Raw genomic sequence first — 24,798 nt, 5'->3', positions numbered from 1 at the left:
TGTGAAATACACTGTTGCAATAACAAATCATTGCACATTTGTGGGGGTTTTTTTTTTCTGTCCTACCGACCTTTTAGCTCACACTTTTGTCTAAAGTACAAAACTGGTAATGATATGGGGTGTTAAGTGGAAAGTTGGCTTTACTCTTAATCTATTGTAAAACTTTGAAGTGAAATTTACTCTTTAATTTTAAACAAATGGCTCCGGAAATTACTTGGCATTTGATTGTGTGTGAATGAATATGACGGCTAAACATCCCGGCCGGCGCCTTGGCAAGACCTAAGGTGCAGCCTGAAATGTCTCTATATATGTACCTCACTCCTCAGGAATGGGTATTATATTTGCATACACGCACTCGGCACTTTTAGTTGGAGATGGAGAAGGTGCCAGCAACCAAGAGAGAGGCGAAACTGTGCGTGGTACTTGCCGCGTTGCTGCTGCTGCTGGGCGCCCCCGGCGTAGCAACGGCAGATGCTGTAGCCACATCGGGGAGTGGCCGTGGCGGCTGCACGCGGAGCAGCGGCAACATCAGCATCGAGTACCCGTTCGGCATGGAGCCCGGCTGCTACTACGTGGTCGGCTTCAACCTCACCTGCGACACTCGTACCACCCACCCAGGCTGTTCCTCGGTGGGTGCTCGATATCTCCATCCCCAATGGAACAGTGCGCATCAACAGCATCAGAATGAGGCGCCTCGAGAATAATGGCCGTGGCGCGAATCGGACATGGGGTGGCGGCCTCCCAAAGGCGGGCCATTCTTCCTGTCGGAGTCGGAGAGCAGCCTAGTGTTGATGGGTTGCGACTCCCAGGTCCTTGTCCGGGAGCTGGGAGGGGACAACACATTGGTTGCCTCTTGTAGTGCCATCTGCCTATTGTCATGGCCCTCACAACAGGAGGACGCTTCTTAGGAATTTCAGGGAAAGGTGCATGCTCGAGCATTGGTTGTTGTCAAATAAACATCGTTTTAGGCTACTCGTCCTATCTCATCCAGATTCACGGGATGGATCAATTGGGGATGGATCTGCTTGCGGATATCTACATGGTCGACCAAGGATTCAACTATACTACCGATACATTCTATTCTAATTCCACCGAGTATCCTCCTCGAGCATTGCCAGCCTTGCTGAAGTGGGTAATCATTACTCTGACAAGTAATTGTCCTAGAAATTTATCTGCCCCAAGTGTCGCAGTGCCCATAGCTCTTGCCAAGACACGGATGCTAAGGCACGGGGGTATCGATGCGAGTGCTCTTATGGTTATCAAGGCAATCCATACATCATGTATGATGGATGCATAGGTATTTACATTGTATATGTTATGAACATAGGTCCTTAATTAAACTTTGCATTCACATGGATCATTGATTTATATAAGAATCATATTGAAAATCATGTGCAGTCAACCATCAAGTGATTTTATTTTTCATACATACTTTTACACAAATGAACTATCAGATTTATAGGCCTTGTTTAGTTTCCAATTTTTTTTCAAAAACGTCACATTGAATCTTTAGACACATGCATAGAGCATTATTAAATATAGATGAAAAAGAAACTAATTGCACAGTTATGATGGAAATTACGAGACGAATCTTTTGAGCCTAATTAGTCCATGATTAGCCATAAGTGCTACAGTAACCTACATGTGCTAATGACAGATTAATTAGGCTCAAAAGATTCATCTCGCGGTTTCCAGACGAGTTATGAAATTATTTTTTTCATTCGTGTCTGAAAACCCTTTCTGACATCCAATCAAACATCCGATGTGACACCCAAAAATTTTCTTTTCGCGAACTAAACAAGGCCACAATTACCAACATACAAAAGAAATTTCTAGAAGTGACCGATGATGCCAGAAGTGGTCCCATATACGTGGATATTTTTTAAAAAAGGGTAAATTTTGGGCATTTCCTTACATATTTTCTTCAAAGTATGGTTCTATGATCGTTTTGCAAAGATACCTATAGTTCTAATCACAATTATATTTTCCATCCTAGACTTCTTCATTATCTAAAAAGAAGATTTTTCCCCTCTACTGACCATTACAATTTTGCATGTCTAGATATCGATGAGTGTAATTCTCCCAATATATAGCCATGTTTCGGCGAATGCAATAACACACAAGGAGGATATAACTATTGGTGCCTAGATGGCTTAAAGAGCAACGCTACTCAGCCAAAAGGATGCGATGGTATGTAGATAATTATATGAGTGTTTCAACTTAACGACATGTATAACAAAACAAGTACTTGCTTAGATTGATACATAATCGACTATACTAGCTAATCGGTAACCCTAATATATTCGCACAAACAATTTATTTTACATACTTTTGCACCCACTTTTATTTAAAAGTTTTATAAATTTGTTTTAAGCACTCAAGAACAAAACAATTTAATTTATTAATAGTTCAAAAAAATTAAAATTTATATTTTTAAAATTTTATATATAATCCACACTACCAGAGAACCGCACAACTAGATAATTTATCCCTTGATTTCTCAACATTGTTTTAGATCTCCTTCCTAGGTGTGTACCTTCAGGTGTAAGTTTTATTGTTTGTGTAGACATTGATGAGTGTGCGGTAACATGTAGCCACATCAAGGAGTGGCCGTGGCGGCTGCATGAGGAGTTGCGGCAACATCAGCATCGAGTACCCGTTCGGCGTGGAGCCCGGCTGCTACCATGCAGTCGGTTTCAACCTGACCTGCAACCACTCGTACCAGCTGCCCAGGCTGTTCCTCGACGATGGCACGGTGCAGGTGCTCAACATCTCCATCCCCAATGGAACCGTGCGAATCAACAGCGGCCGAATCAATCTCGAGGACAATGGCCTTGGAAGCACAAACGGGACATGGGGGCGGTGGCCCCCCAATTGGCGGGCCGTTCTTTCTGTCGGAGTCGGAGAGCAGACTGGTGTTGATGGGCTGCAACTCCTAGGTCGTTGTCTGGGAGCTAAGAGGAAACTAATTGGTTGCCTCTTGCAGTGTCATCTGCCCATCATTGCCCTCACAAGGACGCTTCTTAGGAATTTTCAGGACAAGTGCGTGCTCGGGCATTGCTTGTTGTCAAACAAACATCATTTTAGGCAAAAATACACTTGGGTCATTTCATTGTCAATGTCAAGATGGAGCAAATGGGGATCCCTTTAAAAAGGGGATGCATCACATCCAAGAATTCTTTGACATGTGACAATTCACTCAAGAGCAGATATCTTACCATATTTATGTATTTGTGTCTTTGCATGGTTATACAGACTCAGTATATATACGAGTCTATGGTAGTTTGATCATCATTCCAAAATTTATAGCTTAGGTCTTTCTTAGTCTAACATATCTCAAAACTTTATCCACTAGATTTGTCTCTTCATGGATCTTCCTTTTCAGGGTTAAGCATAGCTCTAATAATTTCTGGTGGATCAATTGTTCTTATTCTGGTATACTTGCTACTCCCCTAGTAGCACGGTCAAGCAACGCAGGGTTAAAAAACTGAAAGAGAAGTTCTTTAAGCAAAATCATGGATTGCTATTGCAGCAGCTAATATCAAAAAACACAAATTTTGGTGAGCGAATGATAATTACCTTAGAGGAGCTCCAGAAGGCCACAAACAATTTTGATAGATCTCGTCAGGTCGGAGATGGAGGGCATGGAGTCATGTTTAAGGGGATTCTGGACCTAAACGTTGTGGCCATAAAAAAAATCAAAGATTATAGTTCAAAGAGAAATCGGAGAATTCATAAATGAAGTCGCAATACTTTCTCAAATCAACCATAGAAACGTGGTGAAGCTCCTAGGGTGTTGCCTTGAGATAGAAGTCCCATTGTTGGTTTATGAATTCATTTCACATGGGACCCTTTAACATCATCTTCATATCGATGGTCCAATCTCACTGTCATGGGATGATCGATTAAGAATTTCACTTGAGGTTGCTAGAGCTTTGTCCTATCTACACTCAGCTTCTTCAATGCCAATTTATCAGAGATATTAAGTCCTCCAATCTACTTCTTGATGATAGTTTAACAGCAAAGGTATCGGATTTTGGGGAATAGATCGATCTGAAATAACTACAGTTGTTCAGGGAACAATTGGTTGCTTAGATCCCATGTACTATTATACTGGCTGATTAACTGACAAGAACGATGTTTTTAGTTTTGGAGTTCTTCTTGTGGAGTTGCTTACTCAAAAGAAACCTGTTGCTGATACATTTGATGGAGATAGCCTTGTTTCACATTTTGTTTCACTGTTATTAGAGGGAAACCTTATTGACATAATAAATCCTCAAGTCAAGGAGGAGGAAGGTGGAGAAGTCCATGAAGTAGCTGCACTAGCGGCACTGTGTACTAAATTGAAAGGAGAAGAGTGGCCTTCAACGAGAGAAGTACAGATGGCACTGGAAAACATATTATCAAAAAAGGGCCCCTTCCATAAGGGAAATAGGGAATCAAGTAGACCCAGTAAAAATTAAATATCAGCTCTCTACATGTCAATTGAAGGAGTTGCCACAGAAGCAAGTAGACAATCTATGGAAGAGGAAATGCTATTGTTTCCTCGATAATTATGCTCTGGCTTCAGCTAGGACACTAGCAAGCTTGCAATTGACCCAATAACTTATGTACTGACGTATATTTCTCTTGTTCTGTTATAAGTAATTCCTAAGATATTTTGCTTTGAGACAATAATGCATAAGAAAATTGCAAGTCATAACTCAAGAAATTGCAATCGGTTTGGGCTTATTGAGTTTGCTTTACATAACCGACTACTTAGCTTCGTCCTGTTTCGTTATCTAATTAATGTGATTGATTTACTGAATCATGGTGTTGAGGGATATTAGGAATTACAGCTGAGCATTACAGTGTCACTGTTCTAATGCAATAATGCAACTGCATTGTTCTCTCCAGTCATGGACCTCATGGTTGTGTATAGTCACGGATGGTGACTCTAAAATGTAGCCGTCTTAAATCGGGAACGCTAAAATGTAGGTATCCACAACCGCAATCTGCACATATAGGAAAGAAATGCAGCTTGACGGTATATTAACCACCCGCCCATCTTCCTCTGAACATAGAGCGAATTGAGAGGGGAAACCAACACAAGAAACAACCTTAGTTGATTCAAGAATCATATAACAACCCAAACTCAATACAAAAATGTAGTATTTAAAAAACAAAATGGAGGAAGAGTTGGCAGGAACCTTCTGTCCGAGAGGGTTCTCTAAGAATGGCTGTCATTTCGACCATCCCCTTCTTCTATCCCTCTCGCATACTGAAATTTTGCAAGAGAACTTTTAAAATCTCTAAGAAAACTTCAGTTGCATGAAACATTAACAGACCAAACAAGAATGGAATATATGGGAAGCATGGCAATCAAATTACACATTGAAAACCTGTGTGATCTGACCAGTTTTTATTCCCTCTTTGATCGGCTTGGCCTAAGGCCCTGTTCAATCTCTCGTGTTGGAGATGGATTTTTGTTGCACGCAAAACGAGAAACCTCAAACCTCATTAGCACATGATCAATTAAGTATTAACTATTATAAATTTGAAAAATTGATTTATTTGCTTTTTTAAAAAAAACAACTTTTATATAGAAACTTTTTTGAAAAGAACACACCATTTAACAATTTGAAAAGCGTGCTAACGGAAAACGAAGAAGTTGAAGAATAGAACAGAACCACCCCCCCCCCCCAAAAAAAAAAAAAAGAAAGAAAAACACTTGTGTATGCAGCAACCAGTATGCTTCCGCAAATCGTACCACCAAACATTAAACGGAACAAGATATTTTGTTTCAGTAACAACACCAGACATGTTATTTATCTCAATTAGTATGAGTGGCCTTTATGCTTTGGGAAAAATAATGCAGGCATTCTAGAAGCCTCATTACGTAAGCACTGCGCTGCGCAGCAATCCTTGAGATAATACCAATGAGTTAAGTGTACTCATCGGGATTTGTCTGGCTTCTAATAAGTGGGATACCATCTTCTCTCCACACAATTCGGTCCTCACATAGGGCAGTAACTGCCTCAACATAAACCTGATGTTCCTGAAAAATAAGGTTAATAAATTAGCAAAAGAACATATAGCATCAATTGCAGCTAAGTGAAGATGTCATAGCCATGTATCATCGAAGGAATTTGAGCTCAGCATAAGATATGTACCTCATGAAGGACTCTTGTAGCCAATTGCTCTGGAGTATCATTGGCTTGCACAGGTACAACCCTTTGGGCTAGAGTCCTTCCTGTGTCATAGTGCTCATCCACAAAGTGCACAGTTGGACCCGAGTACCTGTGTATAGTTGACACTTAGACAGTTAGTGTACATACAAAGATCATTCTCCAACTAACCTTATACTCAGATTTATTTATTTATTTTCTTCAATGTGAGATATCAGACAGACCTAACTGCCAAGATATTGCTTTCCATGGAAATAGCATTGAGTAGATGTGCAAACTGCACAGAAGTTACTAGTAGGTGACAGAGCAATTGTGAAGTACCTGGCTCCTGATGCGATGACTGCTTTATGCACCTTCAAACCATAATAACCTTTGCCTCCAAATGCCGGGAGTAGTGAAGGGTGAATATTCAAAATGGATTTTGGATATGCCTGAACTAGCTCAACCGGTATAAGCTTCAGGTAGCCAGCAAGTAGAATGAAGTCTACCCTGAGTTCCCTGTTTCACAGAAGAAATAAGGATGGGCTGAGAATCTTGAGACCTGTTGCATGTGACAACAAAAAATATCGGAAGTAGACAAGCCAGTCTTATAGAAGAGGATTTAAGTGAATTGGGAACTACAAACACGCAGTAAAGAAGTAAAGATGGAGTGGCTATTGGTAAAAAAAATCAACAGTGGGACATTAAAGCATATCAGCCAGGAAATAACAAAACACTCCAACAGTAGAAGCTAATCTGACCAACTGAGTGGACACGCCATACAAATGAAGAACACGCTCCAACAGGGTAGTGACACACATTCAGTAAGTAAACACTAAAATCTTTGAAGTACTGATCAATTCATCTTCATTTGACAGCTTCGAACCATGGTACTCCATACTTAAAAACAGACAAATTGATTAGAATTTTTTTGTCAGCACACAAGACAAATGTATTAGATTTTTTTTTGTCAGCACACAACAATGTATGCATTTTGCAAACAAGACTAAAAGCAAGTGTGAAGAATCTCATATGTTGCCTTGTGTCGATCATTTTTTTCTGCAAATGGACTTATTTAACACCTAACAGATGAACTATAAAGCTAGAAAATCGAATGCCCAAGCCTGAGATCAACGCAACCAACCTCAGACCATTCAACAGCTCATCAGTAGATACCCCCTCTGGAGCAGACTTCAACTTAGGGAACACAACGACCGGTATGCCATTACCCCTCGCATGCTCTGCTCCTCCACAGCCTGCAAGCCACATCAAAATACCCAATAAATCCCAACAATTCCACCCAAATTGCCACCCAAAGAGCTCAAGGAAGCAAAGCATCGTCGTTGTCATCGTCATCACCTGGTTTATCGGTAACCAACGCAACCACAACGCCATTCACGTCCCCACCCAGAGCGGCATCGTGGATCGCCCGGAAGTTGGATCCCCCACCGGACACGAACACCACGAGCCTCTTCCTCTCCACCCCGACACCCCTAGCCTCACCCCCCCTTCGCCCCCGCCCCCACCGCCGCATAGGCGTGAGCATCCGGATGGGGCGGCCGCCTGCAGCGGACAGCGCGAGGTCGCGGCTGGGAGACGAAGCCCACCCAAGCACTTCGCCGCTCGTGCTGCTGCTTAGGCATCGGATTGGGGGAGCAGCGCAGGCCGGAGCCAGTAGAAGCGACGGACGCCTCCATCGCGAGATTCCCCCGCACCTCGCCTACGCAGGAGGAGCGGGCCCAGGATTTAGAGGTTGGGTATTCAAAATAGGTAGGGGTAAAACAAAATTCTTTTTACCTCCAGAAGTCCAATAATTAATTGGTATAATATCACACATTACTAATCGTATAATATTATAGCATATAGAACACAAAATTGGCCATAACTTTATAAATTGATAGAATTGATCATAAGTCCAAATTCTTTAACATATATAAGTACTAATTGTTCGACATATGAAAGTGGCAACATATAAAACATGTAAAGGATAGAAAATGGTAAAATGATTAAAAAAATCTTAAAATTTAGAGGAGAACTTTTCGATGCTTGATATTTTAAAAATGAGTGATGATGTCCTCATCCTTTAACTTGTAAAAAGAATTCTCTTCCAATGAATGTAGATTGTTGCTCATCTTGCCTCTTGTTTTTATATAGTTCATCGAAGAAAACACCCTCTCTAAATTCTCTAAATTCCTAACAGCAGCTCATATATATAAATTTAACACTCTGAAAATTAAATATTATGGTTCTAAGTTATCTAAATTCCTAATATTTACAGCTTTATACTATCAATCTGTCAATAAATATAGACTTCTGAAAAATAAAGAAGATAGGAACTAAGGAAGTTGAATCCTTCGGTGCTAGTGAACTATTGAACTGGAGTACTAAAGAACAAATCAATAAATCAAGCCGTCGCCGCCAGAAAACATAACTACTATTGAACTACCTAGGACAAATCAATGCAATGAATCAAGCTGTGGTCGTTCGGCCGCCGCATCGCGTACCTGTGTGGTGGCCTGGCGGACTGGCGGCCTGCACGCCGGCGACGCGCCGACGCCTGACGGCCCGAGCCCCGACGCCGCACGCCGCAGCCGCCGACGAGCACGCTGCAGACTGGACTGCAGTCGCCGCCGCACGCCCGACGCGCCGCCTACCCGCCTCGGCGCCGGCAGCCGCCGACGCAACCGCTGCAGTCGCCGCCGCCGCACTGCCGCACGCCACCGCCGCCGCACCGCGCACGTCTATCCTGCGGAACCCGAAGAACCCTAGCGCCGCCGGCCGCCGACGACGAGCGCGAAGTGGGAGAGTGTGTTACTGCCGCTACGCATCGAAGCAAGCGGCCGAGGGGATATTGCGATGGGACGCATGTGGGCCTTCTGCTGTTGTTAGACACCAAGCCCACCAAATTTACAGCCCGGAATTATGTTCGAGGTTGGAAAGGCCCAATACACAACAATACTATAGTTAAACTAGCCATTTGGTTAGATACATGTAGAAAAGCTCTATATTTATGGGTCATAATATATCGTATGATGAACTATGTTTTACTCCCTCCGTTTTAAAATATTTGACAACATTGACTTTTTACTTTTTAGTACGTGTTTGACCATTCGTCTTATTCAAAAAATTTAAGTAATTATTTATTCTTTTCATATTATTTGATTCAATGTTAAATATACTTTCATGTACACATATAGTTTTACATATTTCACAAATTTTTTTAATAAGACAAACAGTCAAACATGTGCTAAAAAGTCAACGGTGTCAAACATTTTGAAACAGAGGGAGTATTAGACATATAGATAGAAATATCATGAAATTGTCCTTTCCCTCAATCAGGATATCCAATTTCTCCTGTATTTTCATGTCTCGCATCTTTAGAAGCCTGCTCCAAGTTCGCATAAAAAGATGGCCCTGAAATTGACTTCAACAGGTGTTTTGAGAATTTTGTTTCAGGCTCCATCTTGTTCCATGCTTGCCACAGGCTCATCAGCTAATCATTCAGTCGTTAGATTGAGCAATATATTTTTTTTCTTTTTTTAACAGTCTGCTTGAAGTACCTGCATCTAACTATTAACTATGACATCGATACAAATAAAATTGTATTACTCATGAAATTAAACAGCCATACCCCTCTAGAATACGATCACAAGATTTCAGCTAGGCACAGTGTATTAAAGGCATTCCCAACCCAATGACTAGGATGGTGTCCATAGCATTAAATAAGTTGCCACTTAGGACAAAAAATAATATGGCAAGTGAATAAATGAGGAAAGAGAAGGAAACCATGTCTTGCATGAGACATGATTTCTACACAACATCCAAGATATCATATGAGATAAGTAGCATTAAATTGAAGTATGGAATAGTGGTGTTTGCATTGGAAGAGTAGTGTCTAGTACTAGTTTCTTGATGATGTGGAGTTTATGGAAACCATGTCTAGTGTTATGGGTTGGGAGTGCCCTAAAGTCATGCACATGCAGTCATGCAGTGAGGCTGAACAGGTGCAATGTAAGTAGTCTGAAGATTTCAGTGCACAAGAGTAGGCAGTTACACCATGCTCACAAAATTTGACAATGCAGATGATATCAATTAGTATGCCACTAATCAGTTTCAGCTTATCATTCTGCAAGCAGCCAAATTATCATCAGCTATGACTAAATCCTTGTTTGGGATGATCTCACTACCTCCTACTATTATGTGATTGTGTCCCCACAATGTAGGTGTGGCATGGCGGCGGATACAATAGAGGAGAGGTCAGGAGGGGATGGTCATTGAGTTGAGAATATAAGTATGTAACTTACCGCTGATTCGACGCTTGGGGAGTTGGGGTGGACTAGGAGAAGAATTCCTTGGGTGCTGATGCAGTGGACGTACGGAGGTGGTGGCTGGAGGGAAGACGAGGTGGCGGCATTGTCCTGCTCGAATTCCTCTCCTCGAAGCCCCGCTTTGTTTCTTCGTTGCCTACTTCAATCCATCGTCTCAAGTTTGATCTAGCGCCGTGCTGAGAAGATCCGGCAGCGCCGGAGATGGGGATGGGAAGGAGGAGGGAGGGAAGGATGCGGCGGTCGTGACTCGTGAGGAGGAAAGGATGGGTACGCTTCTCTCTCTTTTCCTTTCCTCGTTTGTTTTTTTTTTTCGTTCTACTATGACACGTGGATACGCCAGATTCGTGAGGCTTCCTATTAAAGACTCTGGAGGCTTTCATTAGTTCTTTACTGAGAGGCTCGTCCAAGATTTAACGGTGGATATTGAACTTATACTTCATCTGACGGCCCTTGTAATCTCGATGACATGGCACATTCCGGTGACAAGAAAGATTAGTTCTTTCAATACTTTAGATTAGAAAGTTTTTCCCTTATAAAACTTGTGACGGTTTTCTATAGTCCCCTTTTTTTTAATTTCAGTTCCCAAACATGAGACCTTGTGATTAAATTTGGTTTTATATACTTCAGTTTCAATTGACATCTTCGTGATGATAATGGATTGCACCGTCTAGTCTAGACTTTATTCGTGGATACGGTTGGCATTTGTGAGCATCTGGAATCAATTTCTATCGGAGTCCACACAAAAGGGAAAATGTGTCCATTTTGTATTTTTGTCAGGAAATTTATCTGCAGTGTGTATATTTGATGTAAAATCATGAAGCTTGGACAGATAGTACAGACCATTTGGTGTTTCCATGTACAAACAATCTTCGTGTAGGAAGACCATACTACATCAGTTGCCTATGAGCATCCACACAACAGTAATGAAAATGATTTACAGGTATACGGAAGCAATAGGAGATTACTTGGTGAAACAATTGTGGAAACTTCAAGAGAGGACTTTGCAAGCCACGGCAAGCTAGGATCGTTCCTTTTCAATACCAAGTAAGTCTCTGCACGACCAATCTCATCCGAGACAACATCCTCACAGAAACCAATCAATTCAAGGAACTCCATTGCAGCTGTTTTCAGGGAGGCAAAAAAAATGAGGAAGTTAGTTACAGTAGATTTTCGAAGACCTGAAGGAAAAAAGAAGAGGGGAGTTTATAAAGCAAACTAGGTGATATCCCACGCGTTGCTGCGGGACTGTATAAAATCATAAATAAAATTATGTTACGTGCGTAAAATTGTAGAACAATGATTAAGAATGATGACTGGAGATCAATTTTTCTTGTTACTGAGGAAATTCTTAATTTAGGATAAATTGGAAGGCATGCTTAGTACTATTTGCTATATATAATATACTTGTATATTAACTATATTAAATACATATGACCACATGAAGTAATGTTAATCAAAAGGAGGTAGCAAGATGTAAATCAAAAGGAGGTAAATCAATAGTAGAGTAGGAGTGGATATTAATTTTAATATTTGTTGCTGGTACTATTTTTCGTGAAAGTGACTTTGATGTGTGGTGCCTTGTTTATTTAATTTTACTGATGATAAGAGGTAGTTGATGCTCGGACAGTGAAATGAACCAACATATATACTGCGACAGGAGCCAATCCAGCGTATCTATGCTGGCCCTTATTCTTGATATGGAGTTTCAGGAAATCATATTAATTACCGTATATATACTAATTAAGATAACTTCACCAGGTAAAGGTCATAATTGAAATACATATTAGATCTGAATATGTAGGTCTAGATGATATTGTTTCCTACATGCTTCAACTGCAGTAATGAAAAATGATGTGTGATTCGGGACAACCAAAAGAAATTAACCAAGTCAGTAACCTAGTATCTAAAATCATGTGAAAACGAATGGGGATGCAGAGTAAAAAGAAGGAATTGATATGGTAAAACTGGTGTAACAAAATGCGAGATAGCCAAACTGGAAAACTAATGCAATTACAATTATGTATGGAGCATGCTTACACATTGAAATACATGTAAGAACTGAAATGTGGTCAGAAAAAAAATCAGATCAATTTACCAAAAGGAAAGAGGAAGTTGATGGCTAATATAGCCTATGCTAGCTTGCTGGAGTGATTAAAGAAGATGATGGCGTAGGGATGCTTATGATTCCAGCGAGCAAACTCCAGCAACAGAAATGGAACACCATTGGCCCTATTATATTGACGCATAAGAGCAGTACAATAGCAAGCTATAAGTCAGCTGCAAATATATTTTAAGAAAATAAATAAGGAGAGAGAAGAGCAGCGGGCTACAGATTTGTAGCCAGCTATAGCACGGACTCCAAGACACAATGTGTGTATGACAGGTGAGATCAAGTATTAATAGTGTAGTATGTAACTATTATACAAATGAGCTATTAGATTGGCTATAGATGATTAGAGTTAGTAGTTGGCTATACTATTAAACTATTAAACTTGCTCTAAGGATTATGTAAATTTATTGGCAGTATCGAAAGAGGGGATACGAAGAGAATAGGGGAAATTAATAATCCATTAGGAGTAACCCCTTATCTGCCCCATCATGATAACATCGGTTTTAAAAAAGAAAATGATGGCATCCATTAGAATCAATTGCTCTTGCCACCACCATGCACGGTTACTCGGCCGTGCAATGCTCGGTGAGAGGATGGCAGCTAATGGGGACTGGATGGGCTGTTCTAGCCGGGTAATTTGGGCCAGGCTTGATCGGCAACTGAACATGGAGCTTGGAATTTGGAACGTTCAGATCGAATGGCGTGGAACGTTCAGATCGGACGGCTCACCATTTCAGATGACGTGGCCTCACGATTTTACAGCTTTAGTGTTAATGCTCTGAAGTGGGTATCAACCACTCCCTCTATCCATAAAAGTTACACATATTACTTTTGACACCAAGACTAAGGAGAAATTAAATCACCTTGGATGTTACAAAATCAATCAAGGATGAGTATTTAGATAATTTCTTGGATTCTAATAAAACATTTAATTTATCTTTTCATTTAAGTCTTAAATGTATAAAGACTACAAATAGGAATAATTTATTTGGAAAAACTCAAATGTGAAATAGGTGTAACTTTTGTTGTGGATGGAGGGAGTATCTAGGAATAAGAGATAGAGACCTTTGTAGCTCGCCACACTCCTTTGGAACTGTGGATTGGACTGCATATTTGAAAAATTAGGATCAGTAAGAATTTATTTTAGTGGACCAAAGGAACCTAATAAAAGAGCATAAGAACAGCCAAGCATACCTTACGCAGTCTCCTGTACTTGATATCATGTGGGTGCTCTATCACATTCTTGATGATCTTAAAAGAGTGTTTGAATAGCAGAAGTTGCCTCTGCAGGTGTTCTTGTGAGCGAAGCATTTCAATGGCCTTCTGAGGTGTGCATAGAGGGCTGCCAGGAAAGGGAACGTAGCCTAGTTGTTACAATGACCTAAGTAATATCTCAAGGTCTTGAGTTCAAATCTCCATAGGAACAAAATTTAGATTTGATTGTTTGTGGGGCTAAGTTCCCTATTTTGATAGCCGTATATATGGTTGGATGCAGAAAAAGGGTAAAAATGCCACTGGTGAATCCTCTGAATGGGTCACATTGCCTTTTTTTTTTTTGGAATGGATGGATTATATCTGTTTTTCTACTAGCATGCATGTGTTTCTTATGAAAGAACGAGGTATACAGGAATCTAATGTACTATATAGGAGAATCTATAGCAAGTTACAGGAATCATATACCGATTTTATTATAATTGTTATAGTGAACTCATTTCATTTCTTACATTAGAAATTGATAGCAGTTTCCTTAGGGGCGAAAAAGATATTTCACCATTCAGAGAATCCAATGGCCTAAAACTTCAAGAGCAGAAATCGGATGGCCCTTAATTTTTTTATGACGTATCAACTCTTAACAAGTGTTGATTTAGTGAGAAAATATATTCCTTTTCACCAATGAGATAAGCAACGAAAATGTGTATATCCCCATGAGATCGGTTTATCCTCATTCTGCATATTGAAATAAATTTTGTCTTAGACAACACAACTTGAAATTGAGCTAATAAAAACAAGAATAAAATGGATATGTTTTCTAGATTATATCATGCTTACATGTTATTTTGGGAAAATGGTGTGTTATTTTTCTGGTTGGCTGGAGTGTAATCACTATTACAGCTTTAATTTGACACTAAACAAATTAATTAGTTGCAACTGAGGTGTCTTAATTGATCCCATCTGTACAAACATAATAATGCCTATGAATTTACCAAATTCTCCTATAGGTTGTCAAATAGGTTGGGTCCTTCCGTGTCTGTCCGAGTACGCATGTGCAGCTCACAGCTCAGGAAAAACATGATCTATTTGGCTGTGGATCGTGCTGGCATGGCCCGTCTAGCCACGCCATGTTTGGGTTGCTACCACCCAACATGCTAACATGACAAGTGCATGTAGCGAGCCAGCACGACATGGTCCAGGAATAGCACACAATTTGCTCCATGCGGCATGATGACGACCGATGACTCGAGCAACTGCCATCTGAGCAGGAGCCAGAAGGAAAGAAGAACGGAAGAATCAAGGAAGCCAGGGGCTCAAGGGCAGAGGAAGCGATGGAGGACGCTCGTCGATGTAGGTATGCACGGTAGCGTTGTAGTGTAGCCAACCGCTCACCCTATTCATGAGGACAACCACTAAGCATTTTGGTCATTGTGGACTCACCGGCTCAAGACGAAGGAAGTAGGAAGTGAAGGGCTACGACGCTGCTTGATGAGGAGGATGTGGAATGTGCTATCAGTGAGCGGAGGACCTCACTAAAGCTTCACTAAAGTTTGTGCAGCAGGATGCAACATACTATTCGCATTTTTTTTCTTGGTATATAACAAATTTGGGCTAACTGGCCTCTGCACAGCCCACGTAGCCAAATCTTGCCAGGCCAACATGACATGACCCGATATCTCACTGGGTCGTGCATGGGTTCCAACCTCAGCACGTAGGCCGACACGGCACGGCCTATGCCCAAACATACCTATTATTTATCTATCATCTTAACCTTATACGAAAAAGAGAAATAAAAATCCACCATCTCAAAGGTCCAACCTAGGGGGCTTTATTTGGAAAACTAGATAAATACCTCGTCGTATTGCTGCGGGAAATTAAATATGTACAAATAATATGCAACATGATTATTAAAACTAAAATAATTTGATACTTATGAATTTTGAGCCTAAAATAATTGAGATTGCATGATATTATGAGAGAAGAAAGAAGAGACAAATTGAACCATAGATCTATCATCCAAAGGTTAGAAATAATTAGAGTGATGTGGCTTAATGAGATAAGAGATAAATAGCATTAAAGTAAGGATAAACTATATAACTATATAGGATATGAATAGGACAGGATTAGAATAGCAGTGCTAGATATTATAAGGTAAAATTTGCTACAGGACACCGAAAGATTGCAGTCTTTGCTATGAGACACCCGAAGATCGTGTATTTGCTCGTGGACATTGTAAAAAAGTGGTAATTAGTTGCTGGACACTCCTCCCATTATTTTATTATTTCTGGTTGAAATGAAGAGAGAAAGAGTTATGTAAGTACTAAAATGCCCCTGTACAGTGTTCTTCCTCTCACTTCTTTTATTTTCCCCTTCTTCTTCTTCTTCACACTGAGCAGAAGGCGACGGCAGCCGGCCCGAGCCGGGACGGCTCAGCCACGGCGGGGCGGCGGCGGCGGTGCATCGCCCACGGTGCCGCCGGCGACGCTCTCCGCGTCGGCGCGGTGCGCGGCGGCGGCGGCGGGCTCGACTTCTTCGCGTCGCGCTCCCAGCCTCCCACGCCACCCGCCTCGTTGACCTCGTCACCTCGCCGTGGCCCGCCCATGTCATCGCGTCCAAGCACGCCGCCGCCTCGTCGCGTGCTCCGCCGCGAGCTGCCCGAACAGCACGTCATCGGCGTCATCGAGGAAGTCGCGCACCGCGTCTGTGAGGCACTGGCAACGTCGTCGAGGCCGTCGGCCACGTGCGCTCCGTCATGGGCGAAATCCACGCGCTCCGCAACATGGACGACGACGAGGTCTTCGCCTACGCCAAGCGCATCGCCGCGCCCTACAACCTCGTCATGCAGACCAAGCAGCTGGGCCGCCTCCCCGTCGTGCAGTTCGCGGCCGGCGGCGTCGCCACACCCGCCGATGCCGCCCTCATGATGCAGCTCGGCTGCGACGGCGTCTTCGTCGCCTCGGGCATCTTCAAGAGCGGCGACCCCGCGCGCCGCGCCCGCGCCATCGTGCAGTCCGTCACCCACTGCAGGTCGTCGCGTCCAAGCACGTTGCCGCCTCGTCGTCCTTGCTGGCACACCTTCGCCGTGGAGCTCTGCCCGGTGTGCCGCGAGCCTGCGACAGAGAGAGGAAGAGATGAACAGAGAGAAAGAGAGGAAGAAGAACATCAGAGAAAGAGAGATTGACAAGTGAGCCCATGGGCAAATTTGTCTTTAACCAAAGTTTCTCTCTCCATTTTGATAGAAAATAATAAAATAATGAGAGGAGTGTTCAGCAGCTCATTACCACTTTTTTACAGTGTGCACGAGCAAATACACGATCTTCGGGTGTCTCATAGTAAAGATCATAATCTTTCGGTGTCCTGTAGCAAATTTTGCATTATTAGTTGTATTTTCATATACCACCGTTTGTATAGGGTGAGGTGGGATGTGCAAGCAATCCGGGTGGGATGTGCGAGTCATCCTGATTCCTGAGTTTGCCCTCGGCCTCCGCCGATCCCTATCCATCCCGCGAGCGAGTAGGGCTTCGTCGTTCGTCCTGCTGCTTCCGCCGCATCCATCCTGGTGAGCACATCCTCCACCACCACCGCTTGTGCTGATCCCCATCCATCGCGCGAGCGAGCGAGCTGGGTCGCCGTCGCTCGTCCTGCTGCTTCCGCCGCATCCGTCTCGCACATCCTCTTTCACCTACCTCTCTCTCTCTCTCTACCCACGCACTTTTTCTCGAATTTGCGTTAACCCTAGCTTCTGTTCTAGAAATTTACCTTAAACCTTAATACTAGTAACAGTTTGATGGTTCCCAAAAAGGTTTGGGGGGGTTCAACTGAACCCCCATGTCCCATGCCACTGGTCATTTGGCTCTGTTTTAGTCGTCAAGGCAATACTTGATCATCACTGGCTTGATTGATTTGATGCCATATGAACAAATACTTGTGCAATAATTTTGGTATGGTCATTTTGTCAGTTTTTTTCTGGTTTCGAGTTGGATTTATCATCTGTATTTATTAGTCTGCATGACTATAATCTTTGATAGGGCGCACAAGTGCGCCAACATGTCTAGTTCTATCAATATATGAATGTATTATGCAATTACTATTGTGTGATTATATACAAGCCAATGATTAGGCTTTAGGGTGTAGATTTTTTTTTTTACCCCTTCTCATTTTGAATACACAAGTTGTAAATCCTAAGCCCACCCCTGCCTGCAGTGAGCCTTGGTCTATGCTATGGTTCATTTCAAGAATAGGTACATGGTGATGGAGGCATTCATCGATACGGCAGGCAAGGACCAGTCCGACCCTCTCATTCTCACCCAGCTCAATAGTACCAAAGCTATCAGAGACAGCATCCAGATCAACTTTGGGGAGTGTGGCCTAGCAGCTTGTCTTGGGTCGTTGCAAGGTTGGTGCTTGTTACATCGAAAACCTCCTTACAGTTTTCCGACAACGTCATAGATGCTTGCATTTTTTTTCTTTATTTAGAGGTATTTATGAGCTCTATTCATCTATAGTGAAGTATGTAAATCCGATAACGAAGCTTTGCGTGATCCGAGTTTCCCGTGAAGATCACCAGAAAGTGTGGGCTGCTATCACCATGGTGAGGAGCATTGGGAAAATCCCAGTTTCATTCAATCTGCGGGATGTGAGTGGTGAGTAGATCACTTCCTATATACATGGTCGAAGAAAGTAGTCTTAGTCTTAGTTTTATTTCTGGAATAAGTTTATTTCACCGTCTGATCTGCTACCTGAGTTTGCGAAATCAATTCCCAGCTATAAAACTGTCTATCTGACCATTCTGTGTTGCTTTATTTACTCCACCCTATTGTCTGTCAGACCTGAATTCATGCAACTTAAATATGATGTGATCCTGGTTCCTTTCTTTGATTCTACCAACTTAAAGAAGATTTTGAATTGCACATTGTATTGTACTACTATAGCAACAACTTCATATGCGCATCTCTGTATCAAAATGGATTTGAACAGCGAGTGGATTATGGGTGACTGAACCACATTTGTATTGTTTGTAGTGTCTACAGCTGATTGTTTCATGCCATTTGGTTCTTCCACATGGTTCTGTTGTTCAATTGCTACCAATGACCATTGTAACAAAAAGAAATTCAATATTTCAGCAACAATTTCATATTCTCATCTCACTGTGTCAGTATAGAGTTTTTTTGAAGTGGAATTAGAGAATATCATTGCCAAATTCGTTCACATGTGTTTTCGCACCATAAACCACTTATTCCTAGTGTGTGCCTTGAATTAGTGAATTAGTGGGCTTTTAGATATTTCAACAAAAACTTTGTCTGCACATCTTAGTACAAATTTTGATTAGTAGTGGGTGGAGAATGGATTGTGGCAACATGTGAGACATGAATCTAGTCCTGATTTTCTGAATTCAGGCCATTCCTGATTTTCAGTGTAAGGTGAAGTTCATATGCTACCAGCATTGCTAAATGCATTCTCTTAATTTACGATGGCATGAACACTACAGTTTGTCAAAACTACTTGTGTTTTCCAGCATTTTAACTCTAGCATGATCGAGGCTCTACTTTTCCGCCATTATTCTTGTTTGTTGCATTCTCCAAGCTAAATGTTTGCAAAGCCATAGCCCATGGGGACCTGGGAGCATAGCTAATCATCAATATCATTTGCTTCATTCAGGAAGTATCAGGGCTTGCAAGAAGGCTGCGTTGGAGTGTGAAGAAGCAAAGTTTGAGTATTACAAGCTGGCTGCTGGTGATCGTATCACGCCCAAGTTCGTGGAGACCATGGAGAGCTGTTTTAACAAAGATTAAAAGGATTAGAGAGCTAATGGATTCTCATGTATCATATATGTATTCATCATTTCCTGTCAGTATAGAAGATTCAGACCCAGGGATAAAACTGTAGGGAATCAGGTAGACTAAATTTTGTTTCGTCTGATCTGTTACTCATCGTCATTGAGCTTGTTTTTCTCAAATGATGCATATTGATTCAAAGAGCTTGTTACTCATCGTCATTCAAAGAGATTTTCTTCATCTCGAATCCTTCGGTTTCAGTACTTGGCAAACAAAACCACAAGCTGCTGGAGTGCCAGTTTCGTTCATTATATGAAACAGAAATATAGAACTCCTGATTGCAATACAACATCGAGCATCAGATTTAAGACAACGCAGGTTGCATCCTCAGATCAAGCAAGAGACAAAGTAAAAACCTGTAATCAAAAGTCACAGCTCAAGGTGCAATTGTCATTACCAACAAAACGGCACAGGCTGCAAGTAAATAAGGGTAAACTCTAACATTCATGTGCAGTTGTCATTCTCGACCACAAGCCCTGCGTGGCTTGCTAACTGGTCATTTTTTTTCTCTTTACACCTTCTGTTACATCCAGTTAAACAAACATACTGAAACACAATTCCTGCAATCTCCAGAATATCTTAGCAGCCGATAGAAAGATAGACATTCCCCCTTGAAAATATAGCAGCCATTGTCACCACAATACCACCAGATCGAAGCTTGACAATCAAAAATGTTTCGGCTTACCGGGAGCACCGGCGCAGACAAGTTCCAAGTCATACTAAACATCCTGATACCATGTATTCTTTTATACTGACAATACTTATCAAACTGATACCATGTATTGTTTTATACTGACAAAGATAAACAGCTAATCATCCTTTAGTAAATAGACAAAATAGCTTCACGGCCTTATCTGCTTCCGCTAACACAACCAGAATCCACTCTCTGCTAAGACTGAATACAGGCAACCTTCAAATTCCATACTGTTGTCGACTAAACTGATAAGTGACAACTAACTTCAGAGCTATCTGTGAATTGTTTAGTATTATGATGTTGTCAATGAACAAAAATGATTTGTATGGCTGCATTTGCACTTAATAATTGATTCCACAAATGTCTGAATTTTGATTTCTGGCATAGGACTCCATCGTTTCGCTTATTGACAGAGTAAGCGAAACGGCATATTTGCAAACGGAAAATAATTTGTAAATAAAACTTTCATATACGTGTTCTTAGCAATCCAAAAGCAAAGGCCGGAAAATAAACTACGATGAAAAAAAACCCCCAACATCAACTACAAATTTAAGGTTGAAAATTTAAAATTTGGCTTATAAGCATAAGCATAAGCCAAAAGATGAGATTGATAGTGAGTAATAATTGAATTCGACAAAATGATTTTGTTAACTAATAAACCTCAACCTGTTGATAAAAGGGTGCTAATTTAGTAATTTGGGGCAAGGTATTTCATCATCATCACATAATACACTGCTATTAATGTGAATACAATACAACTACCAACTCACCATATTAAAATAAAGAACAAGAGGATATTTGATGCGATGGAATGGTAACAATAACAACAGGAGCAATACTTCATACATCTCAAGAGAATTGCACATGACCAACAATAAAGTCAGCTATACGGTACAACGTTTCTCTCTTGCAAATGCCACACAAAAATAAAGCTAGTACAGCATCCACAATCGCAACACAAAACAAAGCAGTATCATTTCACCTACTGTTTCGGCACAGAGAAGCAATTTTCCCCTTCAAGTTATAACTTCACACATTGATGCGTAGTTCCACGATAAGTTGACTGCAACCAAGCATATAAAGATCAGTAACGGAATAACACAAGCATAACAAATTCACTAGTGAAAATATGTTTACATATATATGGAGTAGTTGCACATGCAGGTTAGAAGAGTTTGATCATTGAGGCTTCAAAATTTCTAGAATACTGAACATCAAATCAGTCCTTATACCTTCATATTAGAATAATTACAGCTATTAATACCAGAGAACAAATCAAATGTATGGCAGCTGAAATGTGTCGACAAATTTGATTTGCCGATTGAAACATGTTTAACCGCAAATTGCAACACAACCTAGAAATATGTTTTCCCCAAATCTACCTCACCAAATTAATCAGTAAAGATAAGCATCAAGACTCACCAATTCGTACCAATTCAATCAAAAAGATCAATGGTCGTGGCCGTGGCCGTGACCATGGGAGGACGAGGAGCAGCATCCGCCGCCGCCGCTTGTCCCCTCGCCGGCGTCCCCGGGAGGGCTCCGGCGGCCGCCGCCGCCGTCGGGCTCGTCGTCGCTGCAATCCTCGTCGAAGGGGACCTCCTTGTGGAAGATGCAGCACTTCTTGGAGCTCTTGCGGCCGAGGGACTCGTTGTCCACCGTCCCCTCCTTCCAGGTCACCTTCTTCTTCGGCCGCCGCTTCAGCCGCAGCACCACCGACTCCGCCGCCGGCGGGGGAGCCGACGAGGCCGGCGCGGAGGAGGAGGAGGACGGGGAGGGGTCCACCGTCACGGTCGTGGATCCGGTCGCCGGCGCGCGCGTTGCCATGGGCGGCGAATCTTGGTCGACGCCTCCTCCCGTTTCTTGGATCCCTCTTGCGTTTCTTGCCCTCTTTCTTTTAGCCTTTTTCGCCCTTTTTAATCAGCGGTGGTGTTACGATGAGGATATCTCATCAAATTAAACCCAACTATAATCCCCTCTTGCTAACGCTACACATACAAGTACTCCCTCCATCCCAAAATATACCCATTTTTTTACTTTAACATAGTATTCGAGATACTACTTTAACTAACAATATCTATTTTAAATAAAAAGAAATGCATATTACTCCCTTCGTCCCATAATAGGTGACATTTTTGATTTTTTATTTACAATGTTTGACCATTCATTTTATTTGAAAAATTAGTGCAAATATAAAAAAAAGATAAGTCATATGTAAAGTACTTTTGATAATAAAGCAAATGATAAACAAAATAAATAATAATTTTAAATTTTTTTGAATAAAACGAATGATCAAACATTGACAAACAAAAACTTAAAAAGACAAGTAATATGGGATGGAGATCTACTATGTTTAATGACAAATATAGTAACATCAATTTTACATGATAGATATTTTTTATTTTTTTAATTAATAGTCAAAGTAAAAATGTTTTAAAAATGCTTATATTTTGGGGGCAGAGGGAGTACAAATTAAATTAATGAACCAATGATAGTGTTAAACAAAAATTATTTCTTTATACAAGGAAATCTAATAAAGTTAAAATGTCACCATCTTCAAATTAACATAATCAAATTAAAATCTTATGTTACTAGGAGATACAAATTAACATACTGTCAAAAAAATATACAAAGTAAGGTACTCAAAATTTCAGAAGTAATAAGTAATAACCTTAGAGGCATTTTGCCAAGCAGATCATGAGCAACAATCCTAATGTAGTGTTTTCCTTGTCTATATCCCACAATAACAAAAATTGGCAAGTACCTCCAAGATTGGGCACACTAATAAGAGGGGCATGCAATACGTGACGTAAAGAAGAATCCGTGATGCAAAAGACATCGATTTCTATAAGAAAAATAAGAGCAATATAACTATGCCTCTAACTGGTGAGCGCATCAGGTGGCAAAGGGGCAAATGGTGGTGGGGAGGGAGGATGAGGGGATTTGTACCTTTTGTAGATGGCGAGGTTGGCGGACGAGGAGGACTCCCAGGCGAACAGGCACCACGGTTTAGCGAGAGGGGTCATCAGCGTACAAATTCGATAATACTGAGCAAACCTTATACTACCCCGTAAAACAATAATACTGAGTTTATGGTGAGGAGATGAGCAAACCTTATACTACCCGTAAAACAATAATATTATTGAGTTTATGACAAGAAAATTAGTTCATCAATCATTATGGATCAGAAAGCAATATCACTGCAGCCTTTATTGGAGAAAAATAATTTATATGTTGCTTCATGCATTTGGAGGAGTAAAGCCAAAGGCTGGCGGAGGGTCTATTTCATAGCCATTGCGCATTTTGTTCTAGTTGACGAGCAACACCTCATACACATATCTAAATTTCTTGTTACAGATGTCCAGTTTCCTAATAAGATCCAAGACATTCAAACCAATCACTCAAGTCATTTTCGAATTGAGAAATATATTGACATTTAAGTGCTCAGAGTACCGAGCTCTAGGGGAAAAAAAAGGCAGTACAGGGTTACCATTTATGCTAGAAAAAAAATCCATTCATGTTTTATTTAAAAAAAGCCATTGTTGTTAGATAGTTTTTCTTGAACATAGCACAAATGAGGATGCTTATATGTGCTACTTCTACTAGCATCTTTGAGTCTGGAATCTGGATTGACATATCTTGACGAAGTCACATTAAGCATCTTCCTGCAACATACAATCAAATCCTCCCCTTATGAGCACTAGTCCGAGACACTAGGACGTTATATGTGGCGATTGATGAAATCATAACAAGTAATGATAAACCCTGAGTTCTACTTGAGGCACTCACGGCTATGATTAGCCCGATCTTTCAGTGAGTTAATGATAATTATGATTTGGAAGAAACGTTAATGATCCGACTACAACTGTCCAAGACGTTGTTGTGTTGCGCCTTAGCGATCGATACACCTCTTCGTTGGTTGTTAATCTAGCTGATGTAGATCAACCTTATTCTTGCAAGAAAATCAAACAAACAAGAGAACGAGATAAAATCAATCTGATATTGCAAATAGAAATTGAATACAAATGATAAATTAGGGTTTCGAAGACAAACAGACGTGCGGTCTAGCCGACACGCGCTGCAAGCAAGTAGAAATGGCTAAACTTTAATCTAAACAAAACCCAAGAAACCCTAAAGGGGTACCAAGCTATTTAAAGAGGTGGTTGGACGACCAAGAGGGTCCTAGGGTCGTGCTCCACCAGATTGGGGCGCACCCCACTTGGGCTGAGCTCCCCAGACAACGTTAAAGGTCCATAGGCCCATTACTGGTGACACAACACCTTGTTTCTTTGGTTGTCGTCGACTGAGATGGAATTTGGGGACAAGGTTGGATTCATTGGAAAGAGGACTTCAAAAGCTTTCTATCAAGTACTCATGAATCTAGAACGGAGGTCGTATGCACATTTGGCAGTCGTTTGAAATCATTGTTGCAAGCGACTGAATTGGATTCCAGAACTTAGACAATTTTATCTTT

General features: G+C 41.3%; 3 protein-coding genes and 2 pseudogenes across 6 annotated transcripts; 3 read left to right on the top strand and 2 right to left on the bottom strand.

Moving 5' to 3' along the window:
* The first annotated feature begins 374 nt into the window (after nucleotides 1-374).
* On the top strand, nucleotides 375-4,491 carry LOC107277558 (putative wall-associated receptor kinase-like 16; annotated as a pseudogene).
* Nucleotides 4,492-5,731: 1,240 nt separating this feature from the next.
* Nucleotides 5,732-8,955, bottom strand: LOC4338261 (phosphoribosylglycinamide formyltransferase, chloroplastic-like; annotated as a pseudogene).
* A 7,194-nt stretch (nucleotides 8,956-16,149) lies between these two features.
* LOC136356593 (probable pyridoxal 5'-phosphate synthase subunit PDX1.1) lies at nucleotides 16,150-17,124 on the top strand. The gene has a single exon (XM_066310825.1). It carries the CDS (start codon nucleotides 16,549-16,551, stop codon nucleotides 16,975-16,977), a length of 429 nt encoding a protein of 142 aa, XP_066166922.1. The 5' UTR covers nucleotides 16,150-16,548; the 3' UTR covers nucleotides 16,978-17,124.
* An 85-nt stretch (nucleotides 17,125-17,209) lies between these two features.
* Nucleotides 17,210-19,791, top strand: LOC4338260 (probable ribonuclease P/MRP protein subunit POP5). Its single transcript, XM_015783435.3, has 4 exons — nucleotides 17,210-17,355; nucleotides 18,000-18,192; nucleotides 18,302-18,439; nucleotides 19,455-19,791. Exons 2-4 carry the CDS (start codon nucleotides 18,018-18,020, stop codon nucleotides 19,586-19,588), a joined length of 447 nt encoding a protein of 148 aa, XP_015638921.1. The 5' UTR covers nucleotides 17,210-17,355; nucleotides 18,000-18,017; the 3' UTR covers nucleotides 19,589-19,791.
* A 1,345-nt stretch (nucleotides 19,792-21,136) lies between these two features.
* On the bottom strand, nucleotides 21,137-22,209 carry LOC4338259 (protein phosphatase 1 regulatory subunit INH3). 4 transcript variants are annotated; one of them, XR_001545819.3, is made up of 3 exons: nucleotides 21,747-22,209; nucleotides 21,462-21,556; nucleotides 21,137-21,387 (listed from the first exon to the last, which is right to left on the bottom strand). XR_001545819.3 is itself a non-coding variant. In XM_015782595.3 (2 exons), the coding sequence occupies exon 1, from the start codon at nucleotides 22,149-22,151 to the stop codon at nucleotides 21,774-21,776; it is 378 nt and encodes a 125-aa protein (XP_015638081.1). In that variant the 5' UTR covers nucleotides 22,152-22,209; the 3' UTR covers nucleotides 21,137-21,387; nucleotides 21,747-21,773. The 4 variants fall into 4 exon arrangements, 2 of the variants coding, with proteins under 2 accessions (XP_015638081.1, XP_015638082.1); XR_010741594.1 differs by having other exon boundaries at nucleotides 21,757-22,209; XM_015782595.3 differs by lacking the exon at nucleotides 21,462-21,556.
* Between the last annotated feature and the right edge of the window lie 2,589 nt (nucleotides 22,210-24,798).

Source organism: Oryza sativa, chromosome 5, assembly GCF_034140825.1.
Source record: "Oryza sativa Japonica Group chromosome 5, ASM3414082v1".
Lineage (NCBI taxonomy): Eukaryota > Viridiplantae > Streptophyta > Magnoliopsida > Poales > Poaceae > Oryza > Oryza sativa.
The sequence above is the reverse complement of the archived record's forward strand: the minus strand, read 5'-3'. Positions and strand labels throughout refer to the sequence as shown.

Coding starts and splice junctions, on each gene's coding strand:
- LOC136356593 (XM_066310825.1), top strand. CDS start 16,549: ATGGGCGAAATCCACGCGCTCCGCAACATGGACGACGACGAGGTCTTC.
- LOC4338260 (XM_015783435.3), top strand. CDS start 18,018: ATGGTTCATTTCAAGAATAGGTACATGGTGATGGAGGCATTCATCGAT. Junction 18,193..18,301: donor TTGTCTTGGGTCGTTGCAAG/GTTGGTGCTTGT, acceptor ATTCATCTATAG/TGAAGTATGTAAATCCGATA. Junction 18,440..19,454: donor CAATCTGCGGGATGTGAGTG/GTGAGTAGATCA, acceptor TGCTTCATTCAG/GAAGTATCAGGGCTTGCAAG.
- LOC4338259 (XM_015782595.3), bottom strand. CDS start 22,151: ATGGCAACGCGCGCGCCGGCGACCGGATCCACGACCGTGACGGTGGAC.